Here is a 19,266-nt window from a genome sequence, read left to right as displayed (position 1 = left end):
TGGAAACAATCAGGAAGAAGCCCCTTGGGTAAACATCTGCTGAGACCTTCTCTCTGCCAGGCACAAGTTTGCAGAGATAATAGCTGGCATGTAATATATTCCAGGAACTGTTCTAAGTGCTTTCTAATGCAGCAAGCATTCTTGTCTTCATTGTATAGGTGATGAAACTGAAGCACAGAGACGTTAGGCAACTTGGCCATGGTCACACAGTTTGTAAATTGTAGCATTCATACCCATTTAATTTGGCTCCAGGAGTCTTGCTCCTAACCCTTTTACTATACGTCCATGCTTCAGAGACGAATAAAATCCAGTTCCTGTCTTCTGGGAGTCATGCTGCAGCATCGGGGACAAAAAGGTAGATACATAGTCACAATACAGAGTGATAATTCTGTCATGAGCTTTACACATTATGTGATTTAATCCTCACAATAAGACTGCAATGTGAGTACAGATGAACCATCTGAGGGGCAGAGAGGTTAATGGTTTGCCAAAGAGCACACAGCTACCCATTTGTCCTAACCAGACAGTGTCTTAGGCACTGGGTGCAGAGCAGTGAAAAAGAAACAACTGAGAAACGGTAAGCAATACCTGAAAGACAGGAATACCTTACGTATGTTAGAAGGTGAAGTAAGTACTGTGCCCAAAAGGAAAGTAAGTAGAAGGGGAAGGAGGGGTGTACTAGGCTGCAATTTTAAATGAGGATGGTCATGGAAGGCGTGCCTGAGGAGCAGGTGACCTGTTAACTGAGGGCGAGAAACGACTGTGATTTGGGCTGGGACGGAAGCAGTGGAGGGGCGAGCAGGGCTGGATTCATTGTGAAAGTGGCGCTTCTGCTGGTTGCTGATGAACTGGGTTTGTGGGCTTCGAGAAATAGGTGTTCAGAATAACAGCAAGGGTTTTGCAAAGGTGGCGTTGCCGTGAACTGAGACGGAGTAACAGCGAAAGCTGTTGCTTGGGGCTGGGGCGGGGAGGTGCGCCGCGGCACGTGGTTAAAGGGCTCGGCGGGCGCTGCGGGCAGCGAGGGCTTTCCTTTCTGAACCCGTCTTGGTCACTGGGACTGCAATGTTTCTTAAATGTCTTCTTCCAGTAGCACAGCGTCGGACACAGAGCAGGCACTGATAAATACGTGCTCAATGTTAACATGAGCAACCACTACAAGCCCGCTTTCTTTATTTTTAGTAAAGTAAGGAGTGAAGCAGTCTTCACTGTCGAAAGGCCGCACCGCGGTCGCGCACGGGGAACCCCCTTCCAGGCCAGCTGCGAGCTAGACTACGTTCTGTGGCATAACTCCTCCGTGAGAGGCCTTCCGCGCACGCGTGTTCCGACGCGCCTGGGGGTCGGCGCCGCGGGGCTTGTGACACCGCCCTTGGCGCCTTGTGAAGCGGCTGCGCCCGGGGAAGGGGACTAGCCGCCCCGTGCCCCGCCCCGTCCCGCCTCTTCCGCCGCCGCCGTGGGAATGGAAACATCTACCCCACGTGCCGGAAGCCAGCTAGCGCCGACGGTGGCGCGCCACTCCGCGCCTCACCGAGCTGAGCCCCTACAGGTGTCATCGCGAGACAAGCTCGCCGAAATGGCCGCAGCCAGTCAAGGTAAGGACGGGCGCTCGCCGGCGGCGCCGCGAGGAGCCGACTTCCCGGGCTCCGGAAGGGACGGGCTCCGCGCCTCCCAGGCCCAGCAGTGCCCCTGGGGGGCCCGAGCGCCGCAGGGGCGGGGCGGGCGCCCGGAGCTCCTCTGTGGCCCGGCCGCTCCCGAGGTCCGGCCAAGGTCAGTGGCCGGGCTGGAGCCGAATTTGCCCTCGCTGTTGTCTCCGGCCGGGCTCCTCCGCCTTCCGGCCCCGCCCCCGACAGCCTCGGCCTGGAGACATTTTGTCCCTGTTCCCGGAAGCACTCTGGCACCTTGAGAGTAAGGCAGCTTCTTTGTCCCTTTGGAGTGACTTTTCAAACACCGGGCCGGCGTCTTTCCGCGTGCAGGCCGCCTCTACTTGTGCTATTGATGGTTTTGAAAGAGTACACGTGGTATGGTTCTTGGAAATCGCCTATTTAGTCCGCGTAGTGAAGGGGAGAGTCCGTGAAAAAAAAAGCCTGTAATAAAATACACAGTGGACCACGTCTTTCAGTTGTGCTTCTTATCCTGCTTCTTTGAATGCTTCAGGCTATGTTCAGTTCAGTACTGGCTCACAGAACCATTATCAAAAACTCAATTATATAAATTTAAGATTACATAAATTATGTTAAAAACAGGGTGAAAATACCCAAAATTCATTACTTCCTTATTGTTTGCCATGTTTAGTTATTATCAGTACTCTTGAGGTTATGGACATCTGTTGTGTCTGTGTGGTGGAACTAACGTAGCGTGATAAGCCGCGTCTCTTGCCAGCTCCGCATTCAGCGCTGTCACACTTCAGTGACGTCACACCCTGGATGTTGGTATACATTACTAGTCAGCCCTCCCCCCTCCCCAGCGCGCTTGTGAAACGTTTACCTGGGGACTTCACTGGCGGTCCAGTGGTTACGCCTTCACCTTCCAGTGCAGGGGGTGCAGGTTCCATCCCTGATGGGGGAACTAAGGTCCCACGTACCTCCTAGCCAAAAAGCCAAAGCATAAAACAGAAGCAATATTGTAACAAATTCAATAAAAACTTTGAAAATGGTCCAGATTAAAAAAAAAAATCTAAAACAAACCAAACCGTTTACCAGCACACCTGAATTGAGGTGACTCAAAGGTGTTGGAATGCACAATGGAATTATTTTCCTGCAGAGCAGACTGCCCTTATTTAGTTAAAATGTATAGTTTGCTCAGATATTTGCACCTAGGAAATTGGTGGGAGAAACTTTGAGTTTGACATTAGGAATTTCAACCTTTATCATATTGATGATCACATAATACTGTAATCATTGCTTTCCTGGGCTCACAAGCAAGGCTGCTGACTGGTCGGTATAGTGCTTAGCAGTGTGTGTTGAATGACTGAGTGACTTTGGGTGAACTCAGTGTCTGTGATTTGATCCCTTTTGGCTGGAGCCCTCTATTGAGCGAAGGAGCTTGTTAAAATGACATTAAAACAAAACTCAAAACTCATTCTTGTTTTCAGTGATGTTCTTTAACCCAGGGAGAGAGTTTCTTCTTCAACACAGCAGTAATGTTTTGTGGTTACGTTAGAACAAAAATTTTCATTTAACTACTTGTGAGGCCATAGAAGGCCCAGTTCCTTAAACATCCATATTTTGGCTTTGCTAAATTGGTATCTATGGTCCATCTTGAATTAATTCTTCAATTATATTTTGTGATTGTGTAAAGTAGGGATTGAGGGTTTTTTTGTTTGTTTAATACACATACCTAATAGTTCTAACACAATTTGTTGAAAGGACTTTCTTTCCCTATTGAATAACTTTGGTGCCATGTGAAAATCAAATGACTGTATGTGTAGATCTACTTCTAGACTCTATATTCTCTTCCACTGATATATTTTTATATGCTTAGGTCAGTTCTACACTGTGTCAAATAGGGTACTTTTATAAGTCTTGAAATTAGTTACCTGTGTGTTACTGTAGTTTTATAAGAAGTCTTGAAATTCTTTGAACTTTGTTGCTTTTTTCCCCACAATTGTTCTGGCCACTGGTGGCACACTGTATTTTCCTAAGTGATTGCAGCAATATCTCCCCATTCCACATGCTGTTTTTTTCTGCGTGACTTTGACACTCCTCCTGCTGAGTACTGGGGTCTATATTCCCTCTCGAATCTGAGTGGAAGTTTGTGACTGCTGCAACAGAATACAGTGGAAGTAACACTGCATGGCTTTGGAGGCTAGGTCTTAAATGGTAATATAGCTTCTGCTGAGCCCTTGAGTTTCCTTACTCTCTTACTCCCTTTCTTGGGACAGGCAGCCTTGACCCTAGCCACCATGCTGTAAGGAAGCCCAAACTAACCCAGAGCAAGGCAGCCTGTATGTGTGAATGTAGTAGATGATTCCAGACGCCTGCCTGTAATTCTTCCAGCTGAAGCCACAGACATATGGAACAGAGATGAGCTGTATCCTGTCTGAATTCCTGATCCATAGAGTCTGGGAGTATAAAAGTGATTGTTTTGCTCTGTGAATGAAGTTTTGGGGTAATTTGTTGTACAGCCATAGTAACTGGAATACTACTCTAGGTCCTTTGTACTTCCATATAAATCTTAGAGCCAGCTTCTCAATTTCTAGATAAAAACTTACTTTTTGATTGAGATTGCAACTCTGCAGTGTTTCGTCATTTACAGTGTAGAGTTCTTTTGCCTCTTTCACTAAATTTATTTTCCCACAGAGAGAGGGATTAGACATTTTGTTAACTCTTTCCCTTTTTGGGCAAATAAATCACCCTCTGAGCCTCTACTTCTTAATTACAAAATGGAGTTAATAAATAGTACCTTGTTCTGTACCTACTTTGTTCTGTGGATTTAATTATATATACATGTTTATTCCTTAGCACATTGCCTGGTAAATAGTAACAGCTCAATTAAATGTTACCTCTTTTTCTTAATGTCTTTATTGGAGTATAATTGCTTTACAATGGTGTGTTAGTTTCTGCTTTATAACAAAGTGAATCAGTTATACATATACATATGTTCCCATATCTCTTTCCTCTTGCGTCCCCCTCCCTCCCACCCTCCCCATCCCACCCCTCTAGGTGGTCACAAAGCACTGAGCTGATCTCCCTGTGCTATGCGGCTGCTTCCCACTAGCTATCTGTTTTACACTTGGTAGTGTATATATGTCCATGCCACTCTCTCACTTATCCCAGCTTACCCTTCCCCCTTCCCGTGTCCTCAAGTCCATTCTCTAGTAGGTCTGTGTCTTTATTCCTGTCTTATCCCTAGGTTCTTCATGACATTTTTTTTCTTCTCTATCCTGCCCTGCTACTAGGTTCATCAGTACCATATTTTTAGACTCCATATATGTATGTGTTAGCATACGGTATTTGTTTTTCTCTTTCTGACTTACTTCACTCTGTGTGACAGACGCTAGGTCCATCCACCTCAGTACAAATAACTCAATTTCGTTTCTTTTTATGGCTGAGTAATATTCCATTGTGTATATGTGCCACATCTTCTTTATCCCTTCATCTGTTGATGGACACTTAGGTTGCTTCCATGTCCTGGCTATTGTAAATAGTGCTGCAGTGAACATTGTGGTACATGTCTCTTTTTGAATTATGGTTTTCTCAGGGTTACCTCCTATCTTTATTATCACTGGAGATACACATAGTACTGAGAATTTGTGAATTTGTGGGCTATTGAATAGTATTGAGTTACTCCTGAAAAGGAGAGGCAAATGAAGAAAACCCATTTCATTTAGGATGCATTATTAAGTATTACTACCAGTTTTTCCTAGGTCCTTTTGGCTGTTTTTAAATTTCAGGGGAAAAACTAGAGTACTGGTTCTAAATTGTATAGGTTTTTTTCCTCTGAGATATTTGTTGATTTTAGTCTGATTTTCAAAAGTTGCTGGACAGAATTGCAGAGTCAGTTTACTCTTTAAAATAGATTAATATTTAGATGTCCTTATTACAACTGTCTCTGTTTCCTTAAAAATCTCTTAATCTAGGTTAGGAATGTTAGTGATTTATTGTAAAAGTAACTTTTCTTATTCAGTATCTTAATTCTTGTAGGAAACTTTGAGGGAAAATTTGAGTCACTGGATCTTGCAGAACTTGCTAAAAAGCAGCCATGGTGGCGCAAGCTGTTTGGGCAGGAATCTGGGCCTTCAGCTGAAAAGTATAGCGTGGCAACCCAGCTGTTAATTGGAGGTGTCACTGGATGGTAAGTGATGTAAAAAATGTCCAGTATCTTTTTTTGCATGACTCAGTGTTGGGGTTATAGGAACCATCTCTTTTAACCAATGAAAATACATTGACTTGTGAAATTGATCATTTAATAAATAGTATACATCTAAACATAATGTTAAAGTGCTATTTAATGGTTACACATAGTGAGTATTTACTACATGTCAGGTACTACTTTAGATATTTATATAGGTATCTCATTTCCTTCTCACAGCTCTGAAATTGTTATTGTTATTATCTATCCTCATTTAATAGAAACTAAGGCTTAGAAAGGTTTACTTGACCAGGGCCACATAGTAAGTGCTTTCTATCACTATAGATCACTTTGCATCTTCTAGAATTATATATAAATGGAATTATACAGTATGTATTCTTTTTTGTTTGGCTTCTTTCACTGAGCACACTAATTTCGAGGTTCATCTGTGCTGTTGTATGTATCACTAGTTCATTCCACTGTATGGATGAACTAGTTTGTTTATCCATTCCCCTTTGATGAATATTGGTTTGTTTGCACTTTTGGGCTAAAATGCTGTTAACATTTGTGTACAAGTCTTTGTATGAACATATGCTTTCATTTCTTTTGGGTAAATATCTAGAAAGAGTTAGGCTGAGTCATAGTAGGTGAATGTCTTAACTTTTTAAGAACCTGCCAAGCAGTTTTCTAAAGTATTGTCTTACATCTTACATCTCCCCTAGCAGTGTATGAGGGTTCCAGTTTCTCTACCTCCTCACTAACACTTGGCATAATGTCTTTTTTTTTGAAGTATAATTGATTTACAGTGTTATATTAGTTTCAGATTGCAGTGTAGTGATTCAGTATTTTTGCAGATTATACTCCATTAAAAGTTATTATAAGATAATGGCTATACTTCCCTGTGCTATACAACATATCCTTGTTGCTTATCTATTTTATACATAGTAGTTTATAGTTCTTAATCCCCTACCCCTATCTTGCCCCTCCCCACTTCCCTCTGCCCACTGGTAAACACTAGTTTGTTTTATATATCTTTCAGTCTGTTTCTGGCATAATGTCTTTTTGATTACAACCATCCTAGTGGCTGTGAAGTGATATCTCATTGTATTTTTTTTTGTTTGTTTTTGTTTTTTTATTGTGGTACGCGGGCTTCTCACTGCTGTGGCCTCTCCCGCCGTGGAGCACAGGCTCTAGATGCGCAGGCCCAGCGGCCACGGCTCACGGGCCCAGCCGCTCCGCTGCATGTGGGACCCTCCCGGACCGGGGCACGAACCTGTGTCCCCTGCAACGGCAGGTGGACTCTCAACCACTGCGCCACCAGGGAAGCCCTCATTGTGGTTTTAATTTACATTTTCCTGATGAATAATGATGTTGAGTATCTTTTCATGAGCTTATTTTTTGCTATCCATATGTCTTTGGTGAGGTATCTGTTTAGATATTTTCTGCATATTTTTATTGGGGAGTTGGTTTTCTCTCACTGCTGAGTTGTGAGAGTTCTTTATGTATTCTGGATACAAGTCTTAGATATGTGATTTGCAAATATAATCTACTCTGTAGCTTATTATCTTGACAATGTCTTTCAAAGAACAGAAGTTCTTAATCTTGACATACAATTTATCAACTCTGTTTTATAGCTCTAGCTTTTGGAGTCATATCTGACAATATTTGCCTAATCCAGGGTCACCAAGATTTTCTTCTATGTTTTCTTCTATATGATATATAGGTTCAGATTTTTCATTTAGTTCCATGATCCATTTTGATTTACTTATTGTATATGTTGTAAGGTAGGAATCCAAGGTCTTTTTTTTTGCATATGGATATCTGATTGTGCCCACATGATATGTTGAAAGACTATACTCCTCTACACTGAATTGCCTTTGTACTTATGGTGAAAATCAATTGACTATATGTCTTCTTTGTTAAACTGATTTGTCTGTCTTGGTGCTAATATCACACTGTTTTGATTACTGTAACTTTATAATAAGTCATGAATCAGGTAGTGTAAATCTTACAACTCTGTTGCTTTTCAGAGTTGATTTGACTGTTCTAGGTACTTAGCATTTTCATATGAATTTTAGAATCAGCTTGCTGCCGATATCTACAAAAAGCCTGGTGAGATTTTGACTGGGATTGCATTGATCCATAAACATGGTTTATCTCTCCATTTGACTGTGCTGTGCAGCTTACAGGATCTTAGTTCCCCGACTAGGGATTGAACCCACACCCTCAACAGTGAAAGCTCTGAGTCCTAACCACTGGACTGCCAGGGAATTCCCTGTTTCGATTTCTTTTAATTTCTCTCAACAATGCTTTGTAGGTAGGTCTTTCACATCTTATATCAGATTTATCGCTAAATATTTCATATTTTTGATGTTATTGTAAATGCTATTACTTTTAAAATTTCACTTTCTCATTGTGCATTGCTTATATTATAGAAATGCAATTGATTTTTGTATATTGATCCTGTATACTGCAATCTTGCCAAAGTCACTTACTAGTTTGCAGAGTTTGGGGGTCCCTAAGACTACCCTCATGTTTGATAATTCCCTAGGAGAATCCACAGAACTCACTGAGAGCTGGTATACTCATGGTCACGATTTTTACAGCAAAAGGATACAGATTAAAATCAGCCAAGGGCTTCCCTGGTGGCACAGTGGTTAAGAATCTGCCTTCCAATGCAGGGGACACGGGTTTGAGCCCTGGTCTGGGAAGATCCCACATGTCGTGGAGCAACTAAGCCCGTGCACCGCAACTACTAGAGAGAAGCCCGCGTGCTGCAATGAAAGATCCCAAGGGCCGCAATGAAAGATCCCAAGGGCTGCAGCTGAGACCCAACACAACCATAAATAAATAAATATTAAAAACAAAATCAGCCAAAGGAAGAGGCACATGGGGCAAAGTTCAGGAAAGTGGAGTCTGTATGTTTAAAATGGGTTTCTTGGGACTTCCCTGGTGGTCCGGTGGGTAAGACTCTGCGTTCCCAATGCAGGGGGCCCGGGTTTGATCCCTGATCGGGGAGCTAGATCCTGCATGCATGTCACAGCTAAGAAGTTCGCACCGCATGCTGCAACTAAGAGCCCACATGCTGCAACTAAGAAGTCTGCATGCCACAACTAAAGATCCCACATGCTGCAACTAAACATGCTGCAACGAAGATTCCCAGTGCTGCAACTAAGACCTGGCGCAGCCAAGATAAATACATACGTACATACATAAATATTTTTTTAAAAACAGTTCTTTAAAATGGGTTTCTTATAGGCAGCATATAGGTGGGTCTTCCTTTTTTTAATCCAATTTTACAATCTTTTCATTTTAATTAGGGTGCTTAGACTATTTACCTTTAAGTTTATTTTTGTTATCATCGGGTTTAAATTTACCATCTTGGTGTTCTGTTCTTTATTTTCTTTTGGATCAAATATACGTGTGTGTAATAAAAATAGGTATACTGTGTATGTGTATATATATATATATATATATTTAAATTAAGGTGAAATTTACGTAACATGAAAGTGGCATTTAGTACATTCACACCTTTGTGTAACCACTGCCTCTCTCTAGGTTCAAAACATTTTCATCACTCCAAAATAAAACCCCATCCCTGCTGAGCAGTTACTCCCCATTCTCCCCTCTCCCCAGCCCCTGGCAACCATCTGTCTGCTTTCTGTTTCTATGGATTTACCTATTCTGAATATTTTATATAAATAGAATCATACAATATGTGACCTTGTATGTCTGGCTTCTTTCACTGAGTATCATGTTTTGTTTTGTTTTGTTCTGTTTTTTTGGGACCGCACCGAGTGGCATGCAGGAACTTAGTTCCCCGACCTGGGATTGAACCTGTGCCCCCTGCAGTGGAAGCAGGGTGTCTTAACCACTGGACCGCCAGGGAAGCCCCCTGAGCATCGTGTTTTTGATGTTCATTCATGTTGCAGTGTGTGTCAGGGCTTCTTTCCTTGTTATGGCTACATCTTGCCAACACTTATTATTTTCATTAAAAAAAACCATTTTAATATAGCCACCTTAGTGGGCATCACATGGGTGTGAAGTGGTGACTAACGATGTTGAGCATCTTTTCATGTGTTTGTTGGCCATCTGTACATCTGCTTTGGAGAAATTGAGTTGTTTGTCTTTCTGTTCTTGAGTTGTAAGAATTTTTTATATGTTTTTGATATTAGATTCTTACCAGACATGATTGCAGATATTTTCTTCTATTCTTTAAGTTGTCTTTCCACTTTCTTGATAATGTCCTTTGATGGACAAAAGTTTTTAATTTTTATGAAGTCCAGTTTATTCGTTCTTTTTTGTTCTTTTGTTGCTTGAATCACATATTTTTCATAATTCTGTTTATGCCCCTTCTTGGTTTATTACCTGTGTCTCTTAATTGTGTAATTTTAATGGTTGCTTTAGGGTTTATAGGATGTATCTTTTACTTACCACAGTCTATCATCAATAGATATACCACTTCATGTAGAGTGTAATGCTCTTACAATAGTATACTTCCGGGACTTCCCTGGTGGTCCAGTGGTTAAGACTCCGCCTTCCAATGCAGGGGGTGTAGGTACAGTCCCTGGTCAGGGAGCTAGGATCCCACATGCCTCACAGTCAGAAAACCAGAAACATAAAACAGAAGCAGTATTGTAACAAATTCAATAATGACTTTAAGAATGGTCCACATCAGGGCTTCCCTGGTGGCACAGTGATTGAGAGTCCGCCTGCCGATGCAGGGGCACGGGTTCGTGCCCTGGTCCGGGAGGATCCCACATGCCGTGGAGCAGCTGGGCCCGTGAGCCATGGCCGCTGAGCCTGCGTGTCCGGAAAAAAAAAAAAAAAGAATGGTCCACATGAAAAAAATCTTAAAAAAAAAATAAAACAGTATACTTCCATTTTACCCTTTTACCCTTGGTTTTCATTATCATACATTTAACCTTTACATTTTTTCATTAAATATTGAATTCTTATATTTTTAAATAATGAAAATGAAACCTTTTGTATTTACCCGTATAGTTTATTTCTTGTGCTCATCATGCTTTTGTGTGTATCCAGATTTCCATCTGGTATCATTTTCCTCCACTTTTAACATTCTTTGTACTTTTGGGCTGCTGGTGATGATTTATTTTTCAGCTTTTGTATATCTGAGAAAGGTCTTCATTTCATCTTTGTTTTTTGAAAGATATTTTTACTGGGTATAGAATTCTAGATTGACAGGGTTGTTTCTTCCCCCAGTACTTTAAGAATGTTCCATTATCTTTTGTCTTGCATTATTTTCTATGAGAAATGTGCTATCTCTGAATTTTATTCCTCTGTACCTAATATGTCCCTCCCCCCGCCTTTCAGGCTGCTTTAAAAATATTTATCATTTGTTTTGTGCTTTGAGTTCATTAAGCTGTTTAGATCTATCAATTTACAGTTTTCATCAAATTTAGAATATTTTCTCATTATTTATTCAAATATTTTCTATCCTTCAACAGTTCTAGTTAGACATATTATTACACTGCTTGAAATTTTCCTGTAGTTCACTGACACTGTTTATTTTTTTTAACTTTTTATTTTGAGATAACTATAGATTCACAGGTGCTTGTTAAAAATAATCCAGAGAGTCTCTGCACCACAGATACTGAGCCTGCACTCTAGAGCCCACATGCCACAGCTACTGAAGCCTGCGTGCCTAGAGCCTGTGCTCTGCAACAAGAGAAGCCACCGCAATGAGAAGCCTGCACCCCAGCAAAGAGTAGCCCCTGCTTACCACCACTAGAGAAAGCCCGTGCGCAGTGACGAAGACCTAACACAGCCAAAAATAAATAAAAATAAATAAATTTTTAAAAATGCAAAAAAAAAAATCCAGAGAGCCCATCCTTCAGTTTTCCCCAGTGTATAACTATAGTTCAATATTACAGCCATGTTCATGTATTTTTCTGTTTCATTTTGATAGTTTTTATTGCTGTGTCATGTTTACTAATCTTTACTTCTACAGTATCTAAACTGCTGTTAGTTCCATCAAGTACAGTGTTCATCTCAGACATATAGTTTTCATCTGTAGAAGTTTGATTTGTATCCTTTTAAAATATGTTCCTTGTCCCTACTTATTATGTGGAATCTTTCCTCCAGCTTCTTGAACATGGAATACAATCATTATCACTTCTGATGTTTTTGTCAGCATTCTGTCATTTGTGCCATTTCTAGGTTGCTTTCAGTTGATTTCGTTTTTTATCATTATGGGTCTGTTTTCCTGCTTTGCCTGCCTGGTAGTTTTTAATGGGATGGCAGTATTGTGAATTTTACCTTATTGGGTGCTAGATATCTTTTTTATTCTTATATAATTGAGTCTTGATTCTTGTTCTGGGACACATTTACACATGGCTTTAAAAAAATTCCACATGTGTTCTGTACCTTACTCTATAGAACTAATTTTAAAGATAAAAGAGACTGAGAAGAAAATTGCTGGAGTTTATATATACTTCATTTTTTTCTCCCAAATTTCTTTGGAGGGGAAAAGCACCTTTATCCATGTTAGGTTTTTGAGAAAAAGATCGGAGAAATAAGAGCTAGTTGACGATCCAGTTGGTTGCCTTTATCATGAGTGAATCTTAGCTGCAAAATGTCAGTTAATGCCTTCACGTCAGGGACTTAGGGCCAGTGGATACAGGGTACAGGCAGTTTACTTCAGCTTATAATCACATTTAAGAACTGAGATGAGTCCTAACGGGTTATTTACTAGTCCTATCATTCCTCCAGTTTAGGAGTCCCTTCTGAGATATACCTAGCTTTTGTTTAAAAACATTTAAAATCCTTGTGAGGTCCTCCATGCAATGTTTTATTGATATTGATATATTTTTTCTCTTACTGAAGTGTACCAAGCAGTAGGTGGTAGAAAATGAGGGCAGAGAGGTAAAGGGAGACTGGATGTAAGTGTAGGGCTTTATAAACCGTCTTCAGGGCAGAGTTTTCTGTCAAGAGCCATGTGCCGACCAGAGAAGATGGCACTGAGAGCCTGTCCCTTATCCCATGCGACCACTCTGGCCTCATACACAGTCATGTGTTTACTCGCTTCAGGGCTGCTCCCTCCCTGCTGCCATTTCTCTTCCATATTGCTGACTGGAGCCTCTGCTTTATCCTTTCCTGTGTTGATCCATTCTCCACAGTGTAGCCAGAGTCATCTTTTAAAAACACGGCTTGGGAGTTTAAGGGATTTTCTCAAGGCCACAAAATGAAGTGAGTAGTAGAGCCAAGATCCGAGTCAGGGTCTTTGTGAGGTTGGAGCCTTTGCCGTTCCCTCGTTCTGGAGGGGACGGTCTTTATGCCTGGAGTAGGAAGGAGCTGGGCCATCCCAAGGTAAGCAGGCTCTGAATGTTGTTAGAAGTCCATGCTTGTGTTTGTCTCACAGCTTGTTAACTTGATTTTTGTAGGTGCACTGGTTTCATATTCCAGAAGGTTGGAAGGTTGGCTGCCACAGCTCTGGGAGGTGGATTTTTCCTGCTTCAGGTCTGTATGTGGAGTCTTTCCCTGGTTTCACGTACCATTTGAAATGCTAGTAACCTTTTGAGTCAGACTTCTTCAATTACTAGGTGGATTACATTTTGTCATTTATAACATGGGGACACGTGCATATTCCTTATCAGAGCTCCCTTCCAGGGTTTTCAAGACCACTTGAAATATGAAGCAAGTGTGATTTCAGAAATCCCAGGTGTGATGCAGTGCCCTGTGATACGATTTATTCTTAGACACAAAGTCGATGAGAGACATGAGGGCTAAATGACACTGGTCAGATGGCCTCTGCTGGCCCGTGGCATGGAGTTTGTTTTGAACCACTGGCTGCTGGCTCCCTGAGGCTGTGTGTGTACAGTTGGTTTGCAAACCTGACTCCACATTGGAATCACCTGGGAATTTTATGGAACACTGATGCTTGGGGCCTGCCCCCCACCTCCGTCTGATTTCACGGGCAGTAGGCCTGCTTGTATATCGGAGTATTTTTAAAGTTGCAGGTGATTCTGAGGTGCAGTCAAGCTGGAGTGTCCGGATCCACAGCTCTTTGTCTCCTCTCGAAGGTAGCAGCCCTCATTTTAGTGAGGTCGTCCCACGTTAGAATCACAATTTGAGTGAGTTTTCCAGATGCGTCAGGTGAAAATGAAGTGTGTGGAAGAGGCCAGAAGAGGCCCGCTCGTGACTGGTGGGCCGGGGCGGGTGTGGTACAGCATCACTGCATCACAGATGCCCTCAAAACCCAATGCTTGAAATGACCATCTTTTTATCATCTCAGTTTCTGTGCATCAGCAATTCGGGGAGGGGAGGGTGGGCGCTTGGGCTGGCAGCCTCAAGGGGTTCTAGCCAGAGCAGGGAGCTGGGGCGGGTCCAGGCCTCTCCCTCCCCTCCCTCACTCGGGTCTCAGCTCCTCCTGCGGCCTCAGTTCTCCAAGCGCCCTTGTTTCAGAAACATGGTGAAAGCTGCCCGCCCTTTTCTGCCCAAGCCTGGGAACTCCATAGCATCACTCTGGCAGCATCCTGCTTGTGACTAGCAAGGCACCAGCAGCTGCCCCCGGACCCGTTCCCTGCGTAGCTTCTTGGCTCCCTCCCTGTGGCTGTTAGCAGACAGGCCCCTCCTCACCCCTCCTGTTGCCTTCTGGGTTGCAGTCATCTTTCCTTCCTCGCACCCCTTCAGATGCAAGTGCAGTGACAGCTCTCTTGCACTAGACCCACAATCCTGTTCTGTCCCTGTGGTTTCCCTGAGTATCTTCATATTGCTTTGAAATGCCTTAATCTGAGTGCACCCTCTGTTTCTTTTGGGGGTTCTGACTGACAGAAGTAATGGGCATTAGAATAATCTCCAGGAAGGACCCTCGCACTGGGATTCTGGTATTGCTTGGGTCAGATGTGCAAGGAGTGCAGTGCAGGTAAGACATGGGGGTCTGTGCTGTGCACGCATGTGCCCTGTCACCAGGGTAGTCACGATGTTGGGAGATCAGGGGTGTGGTTTGACATAAGGATCCAGTTTCCTTTCATCCGGATTGTTGTCCCAGCAGCATTTAGTGAATAAGTCTTCCTTTTCTCATTATTTGTACCATTGCCTTTATCATATATCAAAGTTCATATATGTGTGGCTCTGACTCTCCTTTCTGTATCTACTGAGTCTTGATAGTGGGCAAGACAAGTTCCTCCACATATTCTTCAGGATCGTTGTGGCTGCTTTCGTACTTTTGCTTCTCCATCTAAATTTTACAACAGGCTTGTCAATTCCTTTCAAAGATTCTGTTTAAATTTTCACTGGGGGACTTCCCTGGCAGTCCAGTGGTTAAGACTCTGTCCGCGCTGCTATTGCAGGGGGCGTGGGTTCGATCCCTGGTTGGGGAACTAAGATCCCGTGTGCCGCACGGTGCACCCAAAAAGAGGGGAAAAAAAGAGTAAGAAGAAAAATGTTTGACTGGAATTGCATGGGAACCATATAGATAAATTGGGGGAGAATTAATATCTTTTATGATATTGTATCATCTAGCTGTGAACACAGGCTTTGTCTCCATTTATTTAGGTCTTCTTTAATGTCTTTGCCTAGACTTCTCTTATTTTTTCCATATAGATCTTGTCCATCTGTGGTTCAGTTTTATTCCTAGATACGTTATAAGAGCTTTAGTTGCTCTTGTGCTTTTTCCCAGGCACTTACCCTGAGCCCTAAAGCTGTCTCCCAGTTGGACTCCGAGTGATACAACTACTGATGTAGAACATCTTTTCATGTGTTTATTTACTGTCCAGATCTCCTTTTTGGTGAAGCATCTATTCAGGTCTTTTGTCCGCTTTTAAATTGGATTGTCTGTTTCTGTACTTTTTATTCTGTCCTATTAATCTGTGTGTCTTCTCCAATACCACACTGTCTTGATTGCTGTAAAGTCAGGTAGTGTGATTCCTCCAACTCTGTTCTTTTTCAAAATCGTTTTGGCTGTTCTAGTTCCTTTGTCTTTTCATACACATTTTAGAACCAGCTTGTTTACATATCTGTAAAACATCTTGCTGGGATTGGGATTGCAATAACTCTGGCTTAATCATTTCTCTTTGAGTTCTTTCTTCAACAGACATTTTGTAGTTTTCAGTGTACAGATCCTATATGATTGTTGTTTAGATTTGTACCTAGTATTCGATTATTTTGCAGCTATTGTAAAACCATAAATTTCATTTCCATTTCCAATTCAAATTGCTAGCATATAGAAATACAATTTATTTTGTGTGTTTATCTTGTAGTGGACAGCCTTGCTAAACCTGCTTTTTGTGTGTAGGAGTTTTTGATTTTTGTTGGATTCTTTGAAATTATGTAGACAAACATGTCTACAAATAGTGACATTTTGACATCTTCCTTTCTGATCTGGACGCCTCTTACCTTATGTTCTTCCTTGTTGCACTATGACTTCATTTCTAGCACAGCGTTGAATAGGAATAGAGACATATAGGAATAGAGACATCCTTGCCTTTTTGTTAACATTGGATGAAAGTATTCAGTCTTTCACCAGTAAGTGTGATTGACGTTAGCTGTGTGTTTGTAGATGCTCTTTAGCAAGTTGAGGAAGTTCTCCCTGTTTCTGTTTTTCCAAGAGCTTTTACAGGAATGTGTGTGGAATTTTGTCAGAATGTTTCTGAGTCCTGCCTGAAGTCTAGGCCAGGTGATACCTTAGCAAATATGGGAAATACACGGCTCTGGGCTTCTCCAGTCAGATGCTCTTGTTTCCTTCAGAGCCCCCAAGTAGCTGTTCAATGTACTTCGTCGTGTGGGAGAGACGGTGGAGTAACAGAATCGGAACTTGAATGTAGTGTACGATTTTTGAGATGCAGCTGTATTGCTGCTACAAGTAGTCTGTTCTTTTTAGTACTGAGCAACGTCTTGTGTAAACATGACACAACTTGCTTATTCATTCATGTGCGGATGGACATTTGCTTTATTTCCAGTAAAGCTGCTGTGACAAACACTCTCAGTAAGGGTGTGATAGGAGTGTCCATTTCCCACATCCTTATCAACACTGTATATTTTCAGTATTTTACTCATCTCCAATCTGATAAAGTATAGCAACTCAGTAATTTTAGTGTTGATTTCCTGGATTACTTGTGAAGTTGAACTTTTCCCTTTTGTTGGCCACTTTGTTTTGTGAGTTGCCTTTACCCGTTTTTCAAATGGGGATTTTTCCTTACTGATCTCCAGAAGAATTTCACTTTTTATAAGTATTAATGTTTTGTTTGTTAGATATATTGCAGATATTTTCTCCAGCCTGGTTTGGGTGACTGATTAGTTGGTTGGTGCTGTTAACTAAAAGAGAGACTAGAGGGAGAGCAACTGACTAGACAGTGGAGAAGAATTTCAGTTTTAGATATTTTGAGCTATCCAGGGAGTTATGATTTATCATATCAGAAATTTGGAGGAGAGAAGTGATACACATGGAGGATTGACTGATGGCCTATTCAGTCTCTTCGTTCCCTGGGTAACACTAATCCATCAGGAAACTCCATGTGTGAATGAGTTTTATCCTGTTCGCACATTCTTTATGAAATGCTTCTCACTGAGTGTGTGTGTGTGCGCGCCTGCTGTCTTGAGCAAGGGAAGTAGGCATGTTCTGTAGGTATATTTGGATGTGCTTCTCCCTTACAAGAAATCGCTCATGAGAAATCTCTGTGATTTCTTTCTGAGCAGCAGTGATTACTACGTGACACCCTTGCCCTGTTCACATTGTCGAGAAACTCAGGCTTATGTCGCCTTTAAGGTTTCTTTACCTTACATCTTGACTTCCAGTTCTGATTTTCATTTACCATTTAATTTTTTTAAGCTAACTTGAAATTTTATAGAGATGGGTAAGAGTATAAATAAAGTAAAAGAATTGCCAGCAGTCACTGAAGGCCAGTGTGTGGATTTCCGTTGACAGGCATAGGGCCTCGCACATAGGGTGGATGCTCAGTAGATGTGGAGTGAATGTCGTTGAAATACAAAAAACTGGACGGCAAATATCTCCAAAGATAGAAACTCAGAAGGATTTTTGGTAACATATTTCAGTGATTTATCCTGTGTTTCTCCTTTATTGCTGTCATTTTTTAAACTAAAGCTTGCAAACCATACTGGCTACATCAAAGTGGACTGGAAGCGGGTAGAGCGGGACATGAAGAAAGCCAAGGAGCAGCTGAAGGTCCGCAAGGGCAGCCAGACACCTGCGGAGGTCAAAAGCAAAGCAGACGAGGTGAGACTTGTTTTGTTCCTGTGCAGTGTGTGAAGGGTGCAGACAACTTTGTGTGTAAAAAATGGGGTAGACACACCAATATGTCAGCCTCAGATGGAATATCCTCACCTCAGTGGCAATTTAAAAGGTTAAACCTACAAGGACCAAGGACCAGTAGGTTTGGTGACTTTTATTGCTGAGCGAGAGTGCAAAGTGCTACAGGCACATATGTGGATCGAGCATCCCTTGAAGAAGTTCTTGTTGGGATTGGAGCGGCACGTGAGGGGTGGGGGGGAAGATGTACCTTGTACAGCCACTCTGATCACTTTGAGTGAGTCACATTTTTGTCTCCATACACACACATCTCTGAAACGTCCAGAATGTGTAGCCCAGGGGTTGACGAGCTTTTTTTGTAAAGGGCCAGATGGTACATGTCTTCAGCTTTGTAGGCATTGTGATCTCTGTCACTACTGAACTCCACTGTGTAGCGTGAAAACAGCCATAGACGATGGGTAGGCAGGTGGGTGTGGCTGCGTTGCAATGAAAGTTTATTTTAAAATAGGTGACGGGCTTCCCTGGTGGCGCAGTGGTCGAGAGTCCGCCTGCTGATGCAGGGGACACGGGTTCGTGCCCCGGTCCGGGAAGATCCCACATGCCGCGGAGCGGCTGGGCCCGTGAGCCATGGCCGCTGAGCCTGTGCTCCACAACGGGAGAGGCCACAACAGTGAGAGGCCCGCGTACCGCAAAAAAAAAAATAAATAAATAAATAAAAATAAAAATAGGTGACTGGCTGGATTTGGCCCACGGGCTATAGTTTGCTAACCTCTGATCTAAGGCATGAAATCAGGTCAGATTATACTGGAGGGACAGGAGAAGGGCTTCTTTTTTAAAAGGATGTATTTTGTTACTTCTTTATTACCTTTGGAAAAATGTCAAATGTCCCAAAGATATAAGTGCACTTAACCAGGGAGAAATAAACCAGGATCAAGGTGTCAGGAAGGTGCCTGGTTAAACCTACAAGGACCAAGAGAACAGGAAGGGAATACCAGGAGACAAGAAATATTAGCAAATGTTTGAAAGTTGGAAAGCACATAGACGAGTGGTAGATAACTTAGCAGAGGAACTTCCCTGGTCCGGTGGCTAAGACTCTGTGCTCCCAGTGCCGGGGGCCTGGGTTCAATCCCTGGTCAGGGAACTAGATCCCGCATGCTGCAACTAAAGATCCCACATGCCGCAACTAAAAAGAAAAGATCCCACATGCCACAACTAACACCTGGTGCAGCCAAATAAATAAATATTGTTTTTTA

The 19,266-nt window shown here is 42.3% G+C and overlaps 1 protein-coding gene across 2 annotated transcripts in view; it reads left to right on the top strand.

The window, feature by feature from the left end:
- Positions 1–1,441: 1,441 nt before the first annotated feature.
- FUNDC2 (FUN14 domain containing 2) overlaps positions 1,442–19,266 on the top strand; it is a 25,464-nt gene continuing 7,639 nt past the window's right edge. For both annotated transcript variants that reach the window (XR_016391260.1, XM_022566287.2), the window contains exons 1-4: positions 1,442–1,589; positions 5,640–5,790; positions 13,191–13,266; positions 17,849–17,980. Coding sequence is in view for 1 of the 2 variants with exons in the window: in XM_022566287.2 (XP_022421995.1) it covers positions 1,457–1,589; positions 5,640–5,790; positions 13,191–13,266; positions 17,849–17,980 (492 nt within the window). In the remaining variant the exon portion in view is untranslated. The remainder of the gene's footprint in view (positions 1,590–5,639; positions 5,791–13,190; positions 13,267–17,848; positions 17,981–19,266) is intronic.

Source organism: Delphinapterus leucas, chromosome X, assembly GCF_059928025.1.
Source record: "Delphinapterus leucas isolate spDelLeu-1000000601 "Yukka" chromosome X, BTC_Dleu_Yukka2, whole genome shotgun sequence".
Classification (NCBI taxonomy): Eukaryota; Metazoa; Chordata; class Mammalia; order Artiodactyla; family Monodontidae; genus Delphinapterus; species Delphinapterus leucas.
The sequence above is the reverse complement of the archived record's forward strand: the minus strand, read 5'-3'. Positions and strand labels throughout refer to the sequence as shown.